Here is a 19,110-nt window from a genome sequence, read left to right as displayed (position 1 = left end):
GATAATCAGAACCTACTGTGTATGACACTCAGCACCACATATGAACACAAAGACACACATGAACCTGGCTCATGCCTCTTAGAATTCGTAAACGTGCACACAACACTGTTGATAAGTGTTCTAAGACTGCCCCTTCCACACACCTAAGCTTTCAGAATCATTGACTCAAAACTAAAGGAATCAAATATGTAACATCTGTAATTATCACAAATTTTTAAAAAATCCTTTAATTTTTCTTTTCAGTTAAGAGCAGAAAATGGAGAGACTTTTGATAATACACTAGGAGGGCAAAATGCCTCATTCATAAATCCATGGGAATTCTCATTCAGAAATCTGCAACCTGAACAGCCAGAAGAACAAGCCTATCAAGCCTCCTGTAAAGCTGAACCCAAACCATACAAGGAGCCCTGTCTAGAAAGGGAAGAAAAGACGAATTCCTCATCTCATAAACAGCTAAAGTAAGTAAAAAAAAAAAAAAATCATCATCATGAAAAGGGTTAGTAATTTGTCTCAGAATCCCACCTGGAAAACCATGGCAAATACAGGTATTTCTAAGGACACCACCAAAGATCCTACAGTAGAGCCATTCCAGTGGGCAGCACTTTAACCTGCTACGCCACACGTCAGTGGCAGCCATCTCTCTGCTTCCTGCATTGTTTGATTTCCATGTCAGTTTTGGGACCTAGAAATAGAATTCTCTCCACTTCAGTTTTTAAACCACAACTGTACATGGCGCTTGTCTGGCTGACACGCAGGGTTCCGACCTTGTCTGCCGGAGAGTTTCATCTACTGGATTGCCACTTTTAGATGTCAGCCACTTAGGAATCCTTCATGTGAAAACGAGGCACCTAGTAGTTGCCTTTGTGGTCATCACAGGTCCAAGGAGGGGCAAGACAAGTCCCCGAGGAGGCCTTTTGAAGAGATGGAAACGAGCAGATCTGCACTTGACACGCACACTTTGAGCCCTGTTGCAGGCCTTACTGCTTCGGGGAGCCGCTATGACAGTTGGGGACACAACAGAAGGATCACGCAAAGAGAACCCTTGATCCCAAGCTCCAGGCCCCAGCCCCTCACTGAGAGTGTGGCGAGCTTCCTAAACAGGGTGAGTTGTGCTGTAAGTGTTGGCTTGGTTTCGATGTCTGCCAGAATTCCAGTTTCTAAAGGGGTGATGCATTCAGTTGGTTAATTAACCTATTTGTTCCAAGTGCATCTCGCAATTGCATGTTAATGAAGAAAGAAAGCCACCTGTGCATTTTCAACAAGTAGCTTTTCCTTAATTTGAGCCAATAGCTACAGCCACTCAGATGCACTTAATTTTCTTTACAGGCTGCACAGAAGTGAAGTTTTTGAAAACCAGCATTGCTGTTGTAGGTAAACTTGGCAAGTGGTTGGCTCATCTAAGTAATTTTGGTTTGTCTCTAGATAGTACAGAGTCTTCCTCCAGCAACCCAAGTTTGACATCTTACAGTGTTTCTTATGTCTTCAATTATTGTTTTATTTACCACATGTTGATTTCAATTTTTGTTCAATGTGATTATTGCCGCACAATCTTACAATAAAATTAATTTCCTTAATCAAATATTTCAATTGTCAAAATAGAGTAATTTTTGTCTTCCTGACTTTTACCTGAAAGGATGACAGCTCAGATTGGGGTAACATAAAACATCCTCAAATCACAACTATCGCAAGAATATGAATTCTGTTTCTCTTATCCACAGCCTCATGGACATATTTTTCCGCATCCTCTGGAATTCCAGGATGAGTCTTGCCACCTAAACATATGGTTAAAGTATCTATTCTTTTAGGACCTCGATTCATTTTTATTAATTGTTAATTGTGTTATTTACAATATTCACTGTAGCAAGCCACACTGATATATTTATTCATGGGAATTTAGCATTTGTAAGAACGCTTTTTTTTTATTATTAAAGTCTTACTAAAACTGCACTCATGAAAATTGCCAAGGGTGATTCTTCTCAGCCATTCTTCTGCTGGTTTTCTTGCAGCTGCTGTTTCTCAGCAGTTTCCTCTCCTGAGGCCTTGGCTTCATTTTTCCCCATGGCCTTTATGACCTTCATGTCAGCCTTTCTGAAGCACTTACAGTTTTACATTCTAGGTCCAGAGAATAACATACTCAGAAAATAATTTTAATTTAAATTATTCTCTCTCCATATTTTTTATTTATTTTGTTTTGTTTTGTTTTGTTTTCAAAAATATCTAATTCCATGGCAATTATATGAGGGTGATTCAGGGCTCAGTTTATAGGTCAGCAGTAGAGGACTTACCACCGATGGCCCAGAACTTTTTATCATGCCACAACATGCACAGACACAAATATACACACATATGCTTAGATCCATTTTTTTTTGCTGTGTTCTCAATTCATATCAAATGTAGACAATATTGTTGAAAAATATTTTAAGGTCACAGTTATCACATATTTAAATGTTCAGAATCACTGACTTGGAACTGTAGGGATCAAGCACATACGTGTGTTATTACCACAATTTTAAATACACATATTTTAAATCTCTTTTAGGTCAGAGAAGAACATCAGCGAACTGTTGATGACATAATAGGAAACCGTAATGCCTCATGCATAAGGCCACAGGAATCCGCACCAAGAAACCCGCAACGCAAACACACACAAGAATTACCTCATCAAGCATCAAATGAAGCTGAACCGAAACGATATGAGGACCCCTATCTGGAAAGGGTAGAAGCGACAAAGTCGTTAGCTTATCAACAATTAATGTAAGCAATACACGTATGAGGAGGGAGAGAAAACTAATGTCCGTAATTTGTAACTGATGAGTAATTATCAGTGAAAGACCTTCATAAGACTGAACGAGGTGAAATCAAGCTAGAGAATATAATTATGGAAAATGATGTTTTTTAAGATACCTAAAGTAGTTTCTATTGTTTTCCAAGAGTGTGTTGCACTTCTCCGCCCCACACCCGCAATATCTGTATACTGTATCTTTTAGGGACTATCCTATTGTAAAAATCAGGACACCCAGGAATTTTTAAGTTAATAGTTTTAACTATCATTAGAGTATGCTACTTAAGCCCAGGGGGTCAAGTAGTGATATTGCTATACCCAGGCCACATTCTAGCACTTAATTGATTTTCTTTTTGAATTTTTATTTTTTATAATTTATTCACTTTATAGCCCAATTGTAGCCCCCTCTCTCATCTCCTCCCATGCCCACCCTCCCTCCCTCCTCTGCCTACCCCCTTCCCTTAGTCCACAGAAAGGGGGAGCCCTCCTCTCTGACCATCTGACCCTAGCCTATCAAGTCTCATCCTTTTCCTCTGAGGCCTGGCGCACTTCCACCCTCCCCACCCCCAACCCCCACCCCCGTCAGGGGGAAGTGATCAAAGAGCAGGCAACCAAGTGTATGTAAGAGATAACTCCTGCTCCCCTTACTAGGGAACCCACATGGAGCCTGAGGAGCCTATGGGCTTCCTCTAAGCAGGGGGTCTAGGTCCTCTCCATACATGATCCTTAGTCGGTGCATCAGTCTCTTCTTGCAGGCTCCCCTGGGCCCAGATTTGTTGGCTTTGTTGGTCTCCTTGCTTGGTGTTACCACTAGAGAGGTTGTACAGACAGATGATCTTCCTAAGGTTCTCTGTGCTGTGTGAAGTCACGAGAGGTTAACTTCTCGTGAAGAAAAGCTGAAGAAGTTTTTTCTCGTGAAGAAAAAACTTCTCGTGAAGGTGAAGAAAAGCACAAATGCCGTGTTCACTGGGAGGGCTGTGTGGAGACAGGATGGCTGGCCCTGTCCATGGTGACTTGCTGAACACGGGATGAGCTGTCTGAGAAGTCGCTTTTAGTTGGTTTTAGCTCCTGCTATAAGGAAGGAAGTTATTCCACACATCATCCAGGCAGCTCCTTGGCAATTCCGAGTGTTTCTAATAACACCATCAAAACTTTTGCCATAGAGCCATTCCAGCAGGGTTAGCCTGCTAAGCTGCACATCAGTGACAGCCATTTTTCTGCCTCCTCCACTGTCTGATTCTCTTTTTAGTTTGGAATCCGGAACTAGAATCCTTTCCAGTTCAGCTTTAAATCGTGACTGCACACAGGACTTATCTGACACATTCACAGCGTTCAGACGTTGTTTGGTGGGAAATTCATTTGCTCTTTTACCATGTTTAGGGGGTCCTTCATGGGAAAATGAGGCACTTATGTGTTCATTCGTGCTCTTCACAGGTCTAAGGTCAGGCAAGATGAAGCCATGAGGAAGAACTTTGAGAAAATGGAGCCTTATGGTTCTGTCCCAAACACAGGGGCGACAAGCCCTGCCCCGAGGTTTGCTACAGAACGCCTCTGCAACGGTGTGGGACACAGCGGAGGCATCGCTCAAAGAGAACCCGCCGTGATGCCAAGCTCGAGGCCGTGGCACTTCGTGGAAAGCCTGGATAACTACCTCTGCAGGGTCAGCGGCGCTCTGCTCCTTGATTGTGGCTTCAGATATCTGTCAAAATTCTTCTCTCTTAATTTGGTGACAGAGTTTACTCATCTTAAATTAATCTCACAATTGTCTGTTAATGTGGAAGGAAAACTAATTTTTATACATTTTTAAACCCTTGATGCTCTCACTTTCAGCAAGTAACCTTTTCTTAATTTGAGTCAATAGATGTAAGTACAAAAACATTCTGAACACTCTTTAAAAGCTATAGCACGATTAATTTTACAAGCTAGTTTTGTTGTGTTTTTTTGTTTGTTTTTGTTTGTTTGTTTTTGTTTTTGTTTTTCTCCTGTGATCACAGGCAGACTTAGAAAGGGACTGGCTCCTAAGTAACTTTGGTTTAGCTCAGGTTCAGGTTCAGTCTTAAGGGTAAGGGTGTTCCTCCAGCAACCCAAGTTCATCATCTAAACGCTTGTTTGGCGGACGCTTCAGTATTTTTTTTTTCCCATTGATGATTGTATTTTATCTTATTTTGGTTTTTCCAGATAGGGTCTCTCTGTGTAGTCCCAGCTATCCTGAAGCTAGCTCTAAAGAACAGTCCAGCCTGGAACTCCCAGAGATCCGCCTGCCTCTACCTCTTGAGTGCTGGGATCAAAGGTGTATGGCACCACATCCCTGGTGGATGCTTCAAATATGAGGCAATCTGAGAGGAATACTTTTTATGAAGGGTCCATACCTACAAAGTCAAACAAAAATGAAGAATATTTCTTTAATTTCTGTTTTAATTACCACATGTTGGTTTCTGCTGCACACTCTTTATTATCATGAAGGTTATTCTCTTAAACCAAGATGATGTTTCACAGTGCAGTTTATTAAGCTCCTGTACCTTGTTCTCACACGAGGGACCGAGAGCAAAGCTAAGTTATATAACACCTTTCAATTGCTACTTCCTCAAAAACATGAATTCTATTTCTCCTATCCACAGTCTCCTGGGTGATTCCATGCTGTCTCCATATCCTTTGGAGTTATAATAAAAGTATTTTTCACAGTCTGTCACTTGCAGAGTGTATAAGAGAACACAGTTTGAGATGAATATCTACTATTGAAACAATTGTTGATCCAGAGTGATTCACAAAACCAAAATAGTGATTTGTAGAAACATTTAAAAATAATTTTTTATTCTGTTTATACTTTTACTAAAACATATTTCAATCAGTAAAAGTGATCTCTATTTTTCAGGATCTTTTCAATGACAGAAAATGTTATAATAATACTAAAATATTATTATTATTATTATTATTATTATTATTATTATTATTATTAACTAGAGATTCAACTTTTTCTTACCTACCTTTCATCTTTGTAAAAATTAGAGAAGAAAAAAATGAGTGTAAAATTTCCTAATAAGTTTTACAAGTGAATGTCTTCAAAGGGAAAAAATAAACAAATGTACTAACACTTCAACTAGATCTCAAGTAGCTAATTTTGTTTTCATTGTTTTGGTAGCAGCACTAAGAAATAAAACTTGACAATCACTGGGCAGTTTCCCAGTTGACTGAGGGAGCCAACTCAGTGCCAAAGGGTTGCTGCTCACATCCAGACACATTCTTTTTTAACTTGATTTATTTTTTATTACTTACAGTTTATTCACTATGTATCCCAGCTGTAGACCTCTCCCTCTTCTCCTCCCAATGCTATCCTCCCTCATCACCTCCCATGCTCCTCCCCCAGTCCGCTGATAGGGGAGGTCCTCCTCCCCTTCCATCTGATCCTAGCCTCTCAGGTCTCATCAGGACTGGCTGCATTGTCTTCCTCTGTGGCCTTGTAAGGCTGCACCTCCTTCTGATGAGAGAGCCTACCACTGAGTTCAAGGGGAGGTGATCAAAGAGCCAGGCACTGAGTTCATGTCAGAGATAGTCCCTGTTCCCATTACTAGGGAACCCACTTGGAGACTGAACTTCCATGGGCTACATCTCTGCAGGAATTATAGGTTATTTCTATGCATGGTCCTTGGTTGGAATATCAGACTGAAAAAAAGACCCCTGTGCCCAGATTTTTTTAGTTTTGTTGCTCTCCTTGTAGAGCTCCTGTCCCCTCCAGGTCTTTCTATCTCCCCCTTCTTTCATAAGATTCCCTGCACTCTGCCCAAAGTTTGACCATGAGTCTCAGTATCTCCTTTGATACCCTGCTGGGTAGAGTCTTTCAGAGGCCCTCTGTGGTAGGCTTCTGTCCTGTTTCCTGTTTTCTCCCACTTCCAATGCTGTCCTGTTTGTCTTTCTGAGTAAGGAGTGATCATCTTACCCAGGTCCTCCTTCTTGCTTAGCTTTGTTAGGTGTACAGATTTTAGTATGTTTATCCTATATTATATGCCTAATATTCACTTATAAGTGAGTATATACCATGTGTGTCTTTCTGCTCCTGGGATACCTCACTCAGGATGATCTTTTCTAGTTCCTGCATTTGACTGCAAATTTCATGATTTTTTACTTGCAGAGCAATATTCCATTGTGTAAGTGTACAACAATTTCCATATCCATTCCTCTGTTGAGGAACATCTGAGTTGTTTCCAGGTTCTGGCTATTATGAATAAAACTGCTACAAACATGGTTGAGCAAATGTGCTTGTTGTATACTTAAGCATATTTTGGATATGTGCCTAGGAGTATTATAGCTGGATCTTGAGGTAGCACTGTTCCTAATTGTATGAGAAAGTGGCAGATTGATTTCCAAAGTGGTTGTACAAGTTTACATTCCACCAGCAGTGGAGGAGGGTTCCCCTTTCTCCACATCCTATCCAGCATGTATTGTCACTTGAGTTTTTGATCTTGGCCATTCCGATGGATGAAAGGTGAAATCTCAGGGTTGTTTTGATTTGCATTTTCCTGATGACTGGGGACATTGAGCATTTCTTTAAGTGCTTCTCTGCCATTTGATATTCCTCTATTGAGAATTCTCTGTTTATCTCTGTACCCCATTTTTTAATTGGATTACTTGATTTGTTGCTTTTTAACTTCTGGAGTTCTTAGAATATTCTGGATATTACCCCTCTGTCAGATGTAGGGTTGGTAAGATCCTTTCCCAGTCTGTAGGCTGTGTTTTGCTCTGATGACAGTGTCCTTTCCTTTACAGAAGATTTTAAGTTTCATGAAGTCCCATTTATTGTTTGTGTTAACCTTAGAGCCTCTGCTGTTGGTGTTCTGTTTAGGAAGTTGTCTCCTGTGCCAGTAAGTTCAAGACTCTTCCCCACTTTTCTTCTAACAAATTTAGTGTGTCTGGTTTTATGTTGAAGTCTTTTATCCACATGAATCTTAGTTTTGTGCAGGGTGATAAATATGGATCTATTTGCATTTTTCTGCATGTAGACATCCAGTTAGACCAGCACTCTTTGTTGAAGATGCTGTTCTTTTTCCATTGTATGGTTTTGAATTTTTGGCAATCAAGTATCTGTAGGTATATGGGTTTATTTCTGGCTCTTCTATTTGAGTCTATTGATCCACCATTCTGTTTCTATGCCAGTACCATGCAGTTTTTATTACTATTGCTCTGTAGGACAGCTTGAGATCAGGAATGGAGATACCTCCAGACGATCTGTTATTGTACAGGATTGTTTTAACAATTCTAGGGTTTTTGTTTTTTCATATGAAATTGAAGATTGTTCTTTCAAGGTCTGTAAAGAATTGTGTTGGTATTTTGATGGGAATTGCATTGAGTCTGTAGATTGCTTTTGGCAGGATGGCCATTTTCACTATGTTAATCCTCCTGAACCATGAGCACGGGAGATCTTTCCATCTTCTTCAATTTCTTTCTTCAGATAGGTGAAGGGTTTTTTTTTTTGTTTGTTTGTTTTTGTTTTTCAAATATGTCTTTCACTTACTTGGTTAGAGTCACACCAAGGTACCTAATGTTATTAGTGGCTATTGTGAAGGGTGTAGTTTCCCTAATTTCTTTCTCTGCCCTTTTGTCTTTGGTAAACAGGAGGGCTACTGGTTGTTTTATTTTGAGTTACTTTAGTATCCAGCCACTTTCCTGAAGGTGTTTATCAGCTGAAGGAGTTTTCTGGTTGAATTTTTGGGGTCACTCATGTATACTATCATATCATCTGCAAATAGTGATACTTTGACTTCTTCCTTTCCAATTTGTAACCCTTGATCTCCTTTAATTGTCTTATTGCTCTAGCAAGGACTTCAATTACTGTGTTGAAGAGATATGGAGAGAGTGGCAGCCTTGCCTGGTCGCTGATTTCAGTGGGATTGATTTAAGTTTCTCTCTGTTTAGTTTGATGTTGGCTATAGGCTTGCTGTATATTGTCCTTACTATGTTCAGATATGTGCCTTTTATCCCTGATCTCTCTAAGACTTTAAATGGGTGTTGGATTTTATCAAATGCTTTTTCGGCATCTAAGGAGATGATCATGTGGTTTTTCTCCTTCAGTTTGTTTATATGGTGGATTACATTGATGGATTTCTGTATATTGAACCATCCTTGCATGCCTGGGATGAAGCCTACTTAGTCATGGTGAATGATATCTTTTATGTGTTCTTGGATTTGGTTTGCAAGTATTTTATTGAGTATTTTTGTATCAATGTTCATAAGAGAGATAGGTCTGAAGTTCTCTTTTTTTGTTGGGTCTTTGTGTGGTTTAGGTATCAAGGTGACTGTGGCTTCACAGAATGAGTTTGGTAATGTTCCTTTTATTTCTATTTTGTGAAATAGTTTGAAGAGAATTGGAGTTAGCTCTTTTTAGAAGGCCTGGTAGAATTCTGCACTGAAAACATCTGGCCCTGGGCTTTTTTTTTTTTTTTTTTTGGAAGGGAGACTATTGATGACTGCTTCTATTTCCTTGGGGGATATAGGAATATTTAATCTATTTACCTGATCTTGATTGAATTTTGGTAAATGAAATCTATCAAGAAAATTGTTGATTTCATTTAGATTTTCAAATTTTGTGGCATATAGGCTTTTGTAGTACGACCTAATGATTTTTTTGATTTCCTCAGTGTCTGTTGTTTGGTTCCTCTTTTCATTTCTGATTTTGCTGATTTGGATAGTTTCTCTCTGCCTTTTAGTTAGTTTGGCTAAAGGTTATCTATTTCATTGATTTTTCTCAAAGAACCAGCTCTTGGTTTCATTGATTCTTTGAATTGTTTTTTGTTGTTGTTGTTGTTGTTGTTGTTTCTTTGTTTGTTTGTTTCTAATTCATTGATTTCAGCTCAGAGTTCGATTATTTCCAATTGTCTACTCTTTTTCGGTGTGTTTGCTTCTTTTTTTCCTAGGGCTTTTAGGTGTCTCATTAAGTTGCTTATATGAGATGTCTCAAACTTCTTTCTGGAGGCACTTAGTTCTATGAACTTTCCTCTTAGCACTGCTTTCATTGTGTCCCATTAGTTTGGGTAAGTTGTGTCTTCATTTTCATTGGATTTTAGGAAGTCTCTAATTTCTTTTTTCATTTCTTCCCTGACCAAGCTGATATTGAGTAGAGAGTTGTTTAGTTTCCATGTGTTTGTAGACTTTTTGCTATTACTGTTGTTGTTGAGGTCTAGTTTTAGGCCATGGTGGTCTGATAGGATACAAGTGATTATTTCAATCTTTTTGTATCTGTTGAGGTTTGCATTGGGCCCAAGTATATGGTCAATTTTTGAGAAGGTCCTGTGAGGTGCTGAAAAGGAGGTATATTCTTTTTTAATTTGGGTGAAAAGTTCTGTAGACATCTATTAGGTCCATTTGATTTAAGACCTCTGTAAGTGCCATTATATGCCTATTTAGCTTCTGTCTAGATCTTTCCCTTGGTGAGAGTGGAGTGTTGAAGTCTCCCACTATTAAGGTGTTGGGTTCGATGTGTGATTTAAGCTTTAATAATGTTGCATTTACAAATGCAGGTGCTCTTGTATTTGGGGCATAGATATTCAGAATAGTGATGTCCTCCTGGTGTATTTTTCCTTTGATGAGAATGAAGTGCCCCTTTTCATCTTTTTTGATTACTTTTGGTTGAAAGTCTATTTTATTAGATATTAGGATAGCTATCCCAGCTTGTTTTCTGGGTCTTGTTTGCGTGAAAAACATTTTTTCCAGCCCTTTACTCTGAGGTAGTGTTTATCTTTGTTGCAGAAGTGTGTTTTCTGGATGCAGCAGAATTTTGGATCCTGTTTCCACAACCATTCTGTTAGTTTGTGTCTTTTTATTGGAGAGATGAGTCCATTGGTGTTGATAGATAATAGTGACAAATGGATGTTTGTTCCTTTTATTGTGGAGTTGGTGGTGGTTCATTGCTTGTTTTCTTTTAATTTTTGATTGTGAAATTATGTATATTCTGTGTTTTCTTGGGTGCAGTTAATTTTTTTGGATTGGAGTTTTCCTACTAGTATCTTCTATAGAGTTGGGTTGCTGTGTAGATATTGTTTAAGCTTAGTTTTATCATGGAATATTTTGTTTTCTCCATCTTTGTTAATTGAAAGCTTTGCTGGTTATAGTAGTCTGGGTTGGCATCTATGATCTCTTAGAGTCTACATGACATCTTCCCAGGCCCTTCTATTTCTGACATAAACTCAATGGCTGGTTCTTTGACCTCCCTCCCTCCCTCCACCCCGAGGGAGGAGCAGCCCTGGTAGGCCACAGAGGAGGACTTTGCAGCCAGTCCTGAAGATACCTGATAAAGGAGGGTCAGATGAAAGGAGAAGAGGTCCTCCCCTATCAGTGGACTTGGAAGGGGGCAGGGAGGAGGTGAGGGAGGGAGGGTGGGACTGGGAGGGAATAAGGGAGCAGGATACAGCTGGGATACAAAGTTAATAAACTGTAAAAAAAAAAAAAAAAAGTCTCCCCTTAACCCCATGATTGGCACTTTGAAGCTAATGAAGCTGCCATTGGGTTTATATATGAGGAAAAGCATGTGTGCCAAACCCCTTCTTTTTCTCTTCTCTCTTTACGGTGTGGTTTAAATCACTTTCTCACATTTCACAACTAAGAGAATAAATGTGCTCAGTCTAGTGGGAAGGTATCAAAGTTCTTGTAAAAGCACTGCTTATTCTTTTCCATATGAGAAAGTCACAAAGTAAAAAAATTCAAATTTTGCTTGTGACTCTAGGTGGTATTTCTCTTACTATTAAAGTAAATTTATTGTTGAAACTTTTGATCATAATACTGATGGAATAATATTTTAAATATTTTTCCAGCAGTATAGTTTTTTATGCCATTATAGTTTCTTCCTTTGTGTATTTAATATTTTGAAAATTGGTCACACTGCAGATGTTAAATTAGTAATTTTCTGAAGGTAAAAAATTGAATGTTTCTCTAAAGTAAAGTTCATTAAGGTAAAACAATCAGATTATGTTTTCTTTAAGGGCATATTTTTGCTAAGAATCATAAAGTAGTATACTTGGAATAAAGTAAGAGTTGAGTTGATTAAGATTTGTACTAAAATAATGAAGCCACATCCCCAATATACTGTGTTAAAAGTATGCAAATGTTAATTGCAGTTTTGACTCAGTCTTAGCAACATTCCACATATAATCTACTCCTCTAAGCATAATTACATTTATCTGATTTGACTTAGGTGATGACGTTCAGACTATTCTCCAAGTACAGGAAATTCCCTAAAAGGATTATCCAAAGGTCACATTTTCCTTTTCCAACTTTATATGTTTTTAATTAACATGAACATAATTAGGTCTCAATATAGCATTTTCCAGCATAACTTACTTCTTCTGACAGTCTCCTCTACCTTCCACTCCTCTCTTATACCAAAAATAAATGCCATTTTCTGAGCCTCATTCTTGTAATGATATTTCTTATTTATCAGAAGTCTCATAAATATTATTTGAATTTTTGCAGGTATGGCAAGAGTTGTATAATGGCCACCACTAGAGAAGATAAAGGAGGTGTATTTTCAAAATGTGTAAAATTAATCACTTCTGAAATAAGTTATCATAAACAACAAATGGCTTCAATTCTCTTTGTTCAGCGAATAAATTCTACCTTAAATACCTTTGTTGCACACATAAAATAAAAGGTGCGAAAGCGTGAATGTTTCTAATTATTCTTCATTTATTAACCTGTCTTCCTTTCCGCTCTTGGTTAGTTATTCCTGAGGGGGCTGTGCTGCCACAGGGAAGAGAAAGGGAGCACTAAACAAGCCTAGATTGTCCTGTCCTTCCCCATCCCACTCCTGTATCCCTAGAACAGCCAGCCCTTTGCCACTCTTGGTGAGCTCTGTTTCTCCATACTGCTGGGCTCGTGGGCAGGCAAAGGAATACTGCGGTGAGAAAAGCAGGCTCCTCAAGGAGATGACCTGCGTGTGACTGGTGATGCAGACAGGACCCACTCCTGGCTACTGCAGATGCCAGGAAGTGAAAGAACTGCTGGGCAGGCAGAGTCCAAGAGGCAAGACCACCAGAGACAGAGACAAATACTTCTCCCACATCTGCCTGCCTCGTCCCTTCCCTGTCCAGAAAGTCAATGTCCACAAGGCACAGCAGGCAAGGGGATGGCTGGCCTGAGGCCCCTGCGCATGCCCTGAGCCTCTGGCAGGCTCTTGAGATGGTCTCGGGTGATGGAGAAATCAGTACGAAATGAGACGCTGGAGCAGAGTGGAAGTTGACATGTGTAACTGGCATGCACGGAGGAAAGGGCAGACATTCTGCAAATGAAATAGGAAATATAATTAATCCCCACCCAAGGTCCAACTAAAACCTAGCTGAGTAGTAGTTACTCAGTGTCACTTGGAAAGAGAAGTTCAATTGCCTGAATAAATAAATATGATTGGATAATTTTACCTGGATTAAGGGCATTTTTAATTGAAGAATTTAAGGTTTGGACCGATTGCTGTTTTTGTATAGCCAAGTAAAGGAAATTGAATTAGGAAAAAAATACAAAGTCGTTGCTTGGATTTGAATAGTGGGCAATATAAAATTAATTACTTTTAGTCTGTGCTGCTCCAAGATTGCTCCTATTCCCCGGAGAAAAGCTAAGGTCCTTTCAGAGTTAAGAAGGTTGTTTTCTTGCATGGTTGCATGGATTAGCAGGTTTTTTTTCCTGCTTTCTCAGCAAATCACAAGCTGCAGACTTCTATTATTAGAGCCACACGCCAATGTTTTGTTTAGTTTTGAAACAGTACAAATCCCTATATTGAATTTAGATTTGAGCTAGCACAAGAACAATGACAAAATAGAAATATCTATGAAATAGTCTTTTGTGGAAATGAGGGGTTATGTGTGTGATATGTGCTCAGGATGTAGATGATAAAGGACTGTAACATACATGCTAAGACCTGCCGGTTGATTTTTTTTATTCGATGCTGTAGTTAATAGTCATGCATGCATATAATGTTGGGGCCAAACCCAAGAACCATTCTTTCCCTATTCCTGCCTCCTCCAAATGAAAAACAAAAACAAAAAAAAAAAAGCATTTCTTTCACAACTTCGTGTGCACTAGTTATCGGTTTCAAAAAGTCAAAGTGCTGGACCAGTGAAGAGCTAGAGCATTTCCTACAGGTGGGAAGTTATTGCGGCCGTGTGGATTCCTAATCCTTAGGGCAAAGGGGTATCTGTGTGTGAGTCTACCTGCAGCGACTGTGAGCATGTCTGTGAGTATAGTCTACCATTTCCGTATGCCCAGCGCAATAAATAACAGACAATTTTCTAGACAGAAAATAAGAACAAATAGAGAAAGCTCATCCAATACAAAAGTTATGCAAATGGATTCCTTCAACACTCACCCCAACCTAATATCTTCACTCCTTAGACAAGCAGGGGAAGAAATAAATGATCACCCCCCTAGATAAAGGGTTATGTCCATTTGCTGCAAAATAACTGTGCCCCTTAGGTGCAATGAGAAGGCATGCATAGAGTAGGGTGTCCGCGTGTGAACCCGCACAGTTTGTGAGTGTGTGAGTTTTAGTGCGTCTATGTTTCAGTAGACATGTATGCCCCAATTGCCAGTGTCACTGTTTTTCATCATTTCCAAAACTACGACCTCCCTTTCATAGATGGTGAGATCCTGACCCTGACTGGCCACTGCAAGGGCTGGCATGTGTCCTCTTCACTGTCTCTTCTATTTGAGCTGATGCCTAACAGCTCATCTTAGTTCTTAGCTCCCAGGACTGCCTGACGAATACCTGGTAGGCTAGAAGTGCATGGAGGGGTTCCACTCTGAATCTACCCTAGCCTTTTGTACTAACCCAGGTATCAGTGCCGACTCTAAAGTCCGGAGGATGGAAGTCGGCTTGTGAAAGAAGTGTGTCGCTTCCCAGCCTCTGAATAGTATTTTCTGAGCCCTGCTTGGATTCATGTGGCCCTCGATTTTGACATCACTGTTACTGTCTCCAGGGACTCAATGCTTGGCCCTTGTATCCAGTTAGTGACCACAGAACTACAACCAGGGACAAGAACGTATGCCATTTTAAGACTCTAGACCCTTTTCATCCAGTGTCCAAGTCGCTACACAGATGTCTGTACTTACATTATTTAAGTGAATAAAACGATTCACTCTGAAACTTGTCTTAGGCCACGTTTCAAGTATCCAGTAATGATGTATTTACAAGGCAGAGAACATTTTCATCTTCTTGTGGGAAGCTGCTGCCGACTGATCTGAGGTCTGTTCACTGGGTTTGCATGTTCACTGTATGTGTGTGCATCAAAGTCGGGATTCAGGCGCATACCTTAGAAGCAAGGTGACGGGCGGATGGATGTGACTCCTTGAGCTCTGTCGTTTGAAAGGATCAGCTTGTGATTGAAAGCACCAGGTTTCACAGAGTGCAGGAGGGCTCTGAGAAGCCAGAGAGAGGAGCAGGAAGATGCAGCAGGAGTAAGCATGACTTTAAGGGACCCACGGAGAAAGGAGGTGCTGCCATCTGCTCACTCATCACGTGTGGTCCTGAAGACTGCCTCGTGGAGACCTTTGAAGAATCCAAGGTAAGAAGGAAGCCCTACCAGCTGGGCACTTAGCACCCAATAAGAGCCAGTCAGGGGGACTGTTGGGTTACACTTGATGCTCTGGAGTCAGGGGAGGTGGGGGAGTGGAAAAAAGAGAAGGAAAGGAGGAAAACGTGTTAAGAGATTTATTCTGTTTATCTGAGTTATTCTTTCACTGTGTTTGTCAGTGTTTTCTCTCGTTCTGGTATTCAAGGATGGAATGAAATGAAGCTCTTTTCCAGAAAGTGAGCCATTTCCGCCTTTGCCACAGCAACAGCGAAACCTTGGGGTTTGATTGCTCGCCACTTTTGGAGAACGCTGGCAAGCAATTGTTTCTGAGTTTGGTACTGGCAACCGTCATAGTCTGTTTGTGTTTCTCTCACAAACTGTCTGAGGCACAATAATGTATAAAGAACGGAAGCTTGTTTCTTATAGATGGTGAGGCTATTGAGCCCAGGTTTGAGTTACCAACCTTCGAACTGGTGAAGACTCTCTCCTGAGCTTTCACAAGGCAGAAAGTTACTGGGTAGGAGAGAATCTGTTCCCCATCAAAACCGTAAACAAAGCTGCTCTGGAATGTGCAGGTGGTGGTGAGATATTGCCGTGGCTCCTACATAACACTACCTGCCTTCTGTCCTTATTGTCCACTCCTGGGTTCAAGAAACTGCCAGGGCTAGATGGGGTCAAGCTCAGGCCTGAGAGTCCCGGATGAGATGCGCAGATGGAAACCTAAACCCCGAAGCCCTAGAAAGCATCTATGGGGTTTACAGGCTGGAGTTCTCGGGTGCAGGATTGACATGGCCTAGGAATTTGGCTGGATGTCTCTCCTGAAGCCCCAAGCCCACATTCAGAGAGTTGAGGAGATAAAGGTTAACAGGTCAGCTTTCAGCTCCCTAAGGACCAACAGGCTCCCAGAGAAATATCCCCAACCCAGGACCGGCAAACTGAGACTCAGCTGGGGACTGGAAACTTTTCAGGGAACGTGAAGGATGGAACGCCTGTCTTCCTCATTTCAAACCTACTATGAGGTCCCTCCAGAAAGACCAGGGCCTGAGAGGAGGGTCAGTGACTCGTAAGTACTCTGTGGTCTACTCTTTTCTCCCACAGTAAGGTGGGAGACACAGGAACAAACTCATGCCTTTGCTGCCCTCTGCTGCGCTTTCTAAGATCTGCTACCATGTAATTTGCTGTTGCCTCTGTGCCTTCCAGACACAGCACTGACCTTTTGGGACAGAGCTACTTCTTCAGTCTGACCCCCAGCACTCAGGGGTCTGTTCACTGTAGATATCTGGTAAAACTCTCTGGCCTTCTATGGGCAGAGAACAAATTCTCGAAAACTCTGCGTGTGCTGGGCATCGAGGGGCTTCTAGGCAGGCTTCTGGGCAGGTGGGGTGAGCTCAGGACTGAACGAGAGACTCAGACTCGCTGTTTGAGGAGTCAGAAGAGGAACAACGCTATCCCTGCAGAATGGAAATATCTGCGTGGAGGACGAGCTGGAATAGGCATTGAAGGATGTATTGGAAGAAGCCGACACAGAGAGGCTATTTCAGCTGGTAAGCGACTGGCAGAAGTCCGGAGAGTGAGAGCAGGCTACGGACACCAGGAGAAGGAAGTTGAGCTTAGTGGTGATGGTAACGGGGAATCACAGAAGGCTTTAGATCAGAGGTGACCTGAAATATGAAAGAATGAGGACCAGCTTTCCATGTGACAACACCTGAGTGAAAGAGCATCCTGATGTGATGAGAAGATGAGAAGATCCTCAGCTCCAACCTTAGCTCCACCCCCACCCCCAGACTCCTGTCGGGTCCCTTAGAGACACTGTTGGGCTTGTTAGTGTTTGTGCCAAGACTTCGACACTAAAGATTTTCATGATTAATATTTGAGAATTCTCTGTAGAGGAATATCGAATGGCAGAGAAGCACTTAAAGAAATGCTCAACCTCATTAGCCATTAGGGAAATGCAAATCAAAACAACCCTGAGATTTCACCTTACACCCATCAGAATGGCCAAGATGAAAAACTCAAGTGACAACACATGCTGGAGAGGTTGCACTGCTGGTGGGAATGTAAACTTGTACAGCCACTCTGGAAATCAATCTGGTGCTTTCTCAGACAACTAGGAATAGCGCTTCCTCAAGATCCAGCCATACCACTCCTAGGCATATATCCAAAAGAGGCTCAAGTACACAAAAAGGACATTTGCTCAAACATGTTTGTAGCAGCTTTATTTGTAATAGCCAGAAGCTGGAAACAGCCCAGATGCCCCTCAACTGAAGAATGGATGCAGAAATTGTGGTACATCTATACAATGGAGTATTACTCAGCAATGAAAAATAAGGAAATCATGAAATTTGCAGGTAAATGGTGGGACCTTGAGAGGATCATCCTGAGTGAGTTGTCCCAGAAGCAAAAAGACACACACGGTATATACTCACTCATATAAACATACAACATAGGATAAACCCACTAAAATCGGTACATCTAAACAAACTAAGCAAAAGAGAGGACCCTAACTAAAACGCTCAATCCCCATCCTGAAAGGCAAAGAGGATGGACATCAGAAGAAGAAGAAAACAGGAAACAACCTAGGAACCTGCCACAGAGGGCATCTGAAAGCCTCTGCCCTGCAGACTATCAAAACAGATGCTGAGCCTGATGGCCAATTGGCAGGCAGAGTGAATGGAATTTTATGTAAGAAGTGGGAAATAGCAAGAGCTGGAGAGGACAGGAACTCCACAAGGAGAACAACAGAACCAGAAAATTTGAACACAGGGAACTTCCCAAAGACTCATACTCCAACCAAGGACTATTCATGGAGATATCCTAGAATCCCTGTGCAGATATAATCCATGGCAGTTTAGTGTCTAAGTGGGTTACATAATAATGGGAAAAGGGACTGCCTCTGACATAAACTGATTGACCTGCTCTTTGATCACCTCCCCCTGAGGGGGGAGCAACCTTACCAGGCCACAGAAGAAGACAATGCAGCCATTCCTGATGTGATCTGATAGACTAAGATCAGAAGGAAGGAGAGAAGGACCTCCCCTATCAGTGGACATGGGGAGGAGCATGCATGCAGAACGGGGAGGTAGGGTGGGATCGGGAGGGGAGGAGGAGGTAGGGGCTTATGGGGGGATACAAAGTGAATAAAGTGTAATTAATAATAATAATAAAAAGAAAAAATATTTCAAATGATTTATTGGGACAAAAGTTCAAAGCTTTATTATATCTTTTAAAAAATAGACATAAACCTTTCTTATAGTCTACCGCCACCCCTCCCTTAAGCACTTCCCCCAGAGGTATCTTGCCTGACTTCCACATGTACTCCAAGCCTAACACAAAATTAATGATTCAAAGCTGGGAGCCACATATGAGTAGAAGAAGCATTTGCTTCATTTGGTATAAGCGTTTCTGAATGAAAAAAAAATTTTTTTTAAAGAAAAACATGACTGTTCCTAGGGGCATCTATGGTGGAGAAGATTTATTACAGCCAGAGGCAGGGATGTCTGCAAAGTCCAGAGTGGACATAGCCACATGTGTCTGGACTGAGCCAGGCCATTTGAGGAAAAGAGGGTAGGGAAGAGGGAGGGAGGAGAACCAGGAGCAGCAGCCAAGAGAGCAAGAGGCAAAAAAGGAAAGAAAGAAAGAAAGAAAGAAAGAAAGAAAGAAAGAAAGAAAGAAAGAAAGAAAGAAAGAGAGAGAGAGAGAGAGAGAAGGAAGGAAGGAAGGAAGGAAGGAAGGAAGGAAGGAAAGAAAGAAAGAAAGAAAGAAAGAAAGAAAGAAAGAAAGAAAGAA

The 19,110-nt window shown here is 41.0% G+C and overlaps 1 protein-coding gene across 1 annotated transcript in view; it reads left to right on the top strand.

The window, feature by feature from the left end:
• LOC129671070 (uncharacterized) overlaps nt 1-19,110 on the top strand; it is a 111,611-nt gene that overhangs the window by 76,823 nt on the left and 15,678 nt on the right. Inside the window, exons 17-21 of the mRNA XM_055599704.1 lie at nt 244-458; nt 877-1,102; nt 2,540-2,754; nt 4,217-4,442; nt 15,121-15,315. Of these exons, the coding sequence (XP_055455679.1) occupies nt 244-458; nt 877-1,102; nt 2,540-2,754; nt 4,217-4,442; nt 15,121-15,315 (1,077 nt within the window). The remainder of the gene's footprint in view (nt 1-243; nt 459-876; nt 1,103-2,539; nt 2,755-4,216; nt 4,443-15,120; nt 15,316-19,110) is intronic.

The sequence above is a fragment of the Psammomys obesus genome, unplaced genomic scaffold (assembly GCF_907164565.1).
Source record: "Psammomys obesus unplaced genomic scaffold, mPsaObe1.curated_primary_1811, whole genome shotgun sequence".
NCBI classification, from domain to species: Eukaryota; Metazoa; Chordata; class Mammalia; order Rodentia; family Muridae; genus Psammomys; species Psammomys obesus.
This window is presented reverse-complemented; position numbering and strand designations above follow the sequence as displayed.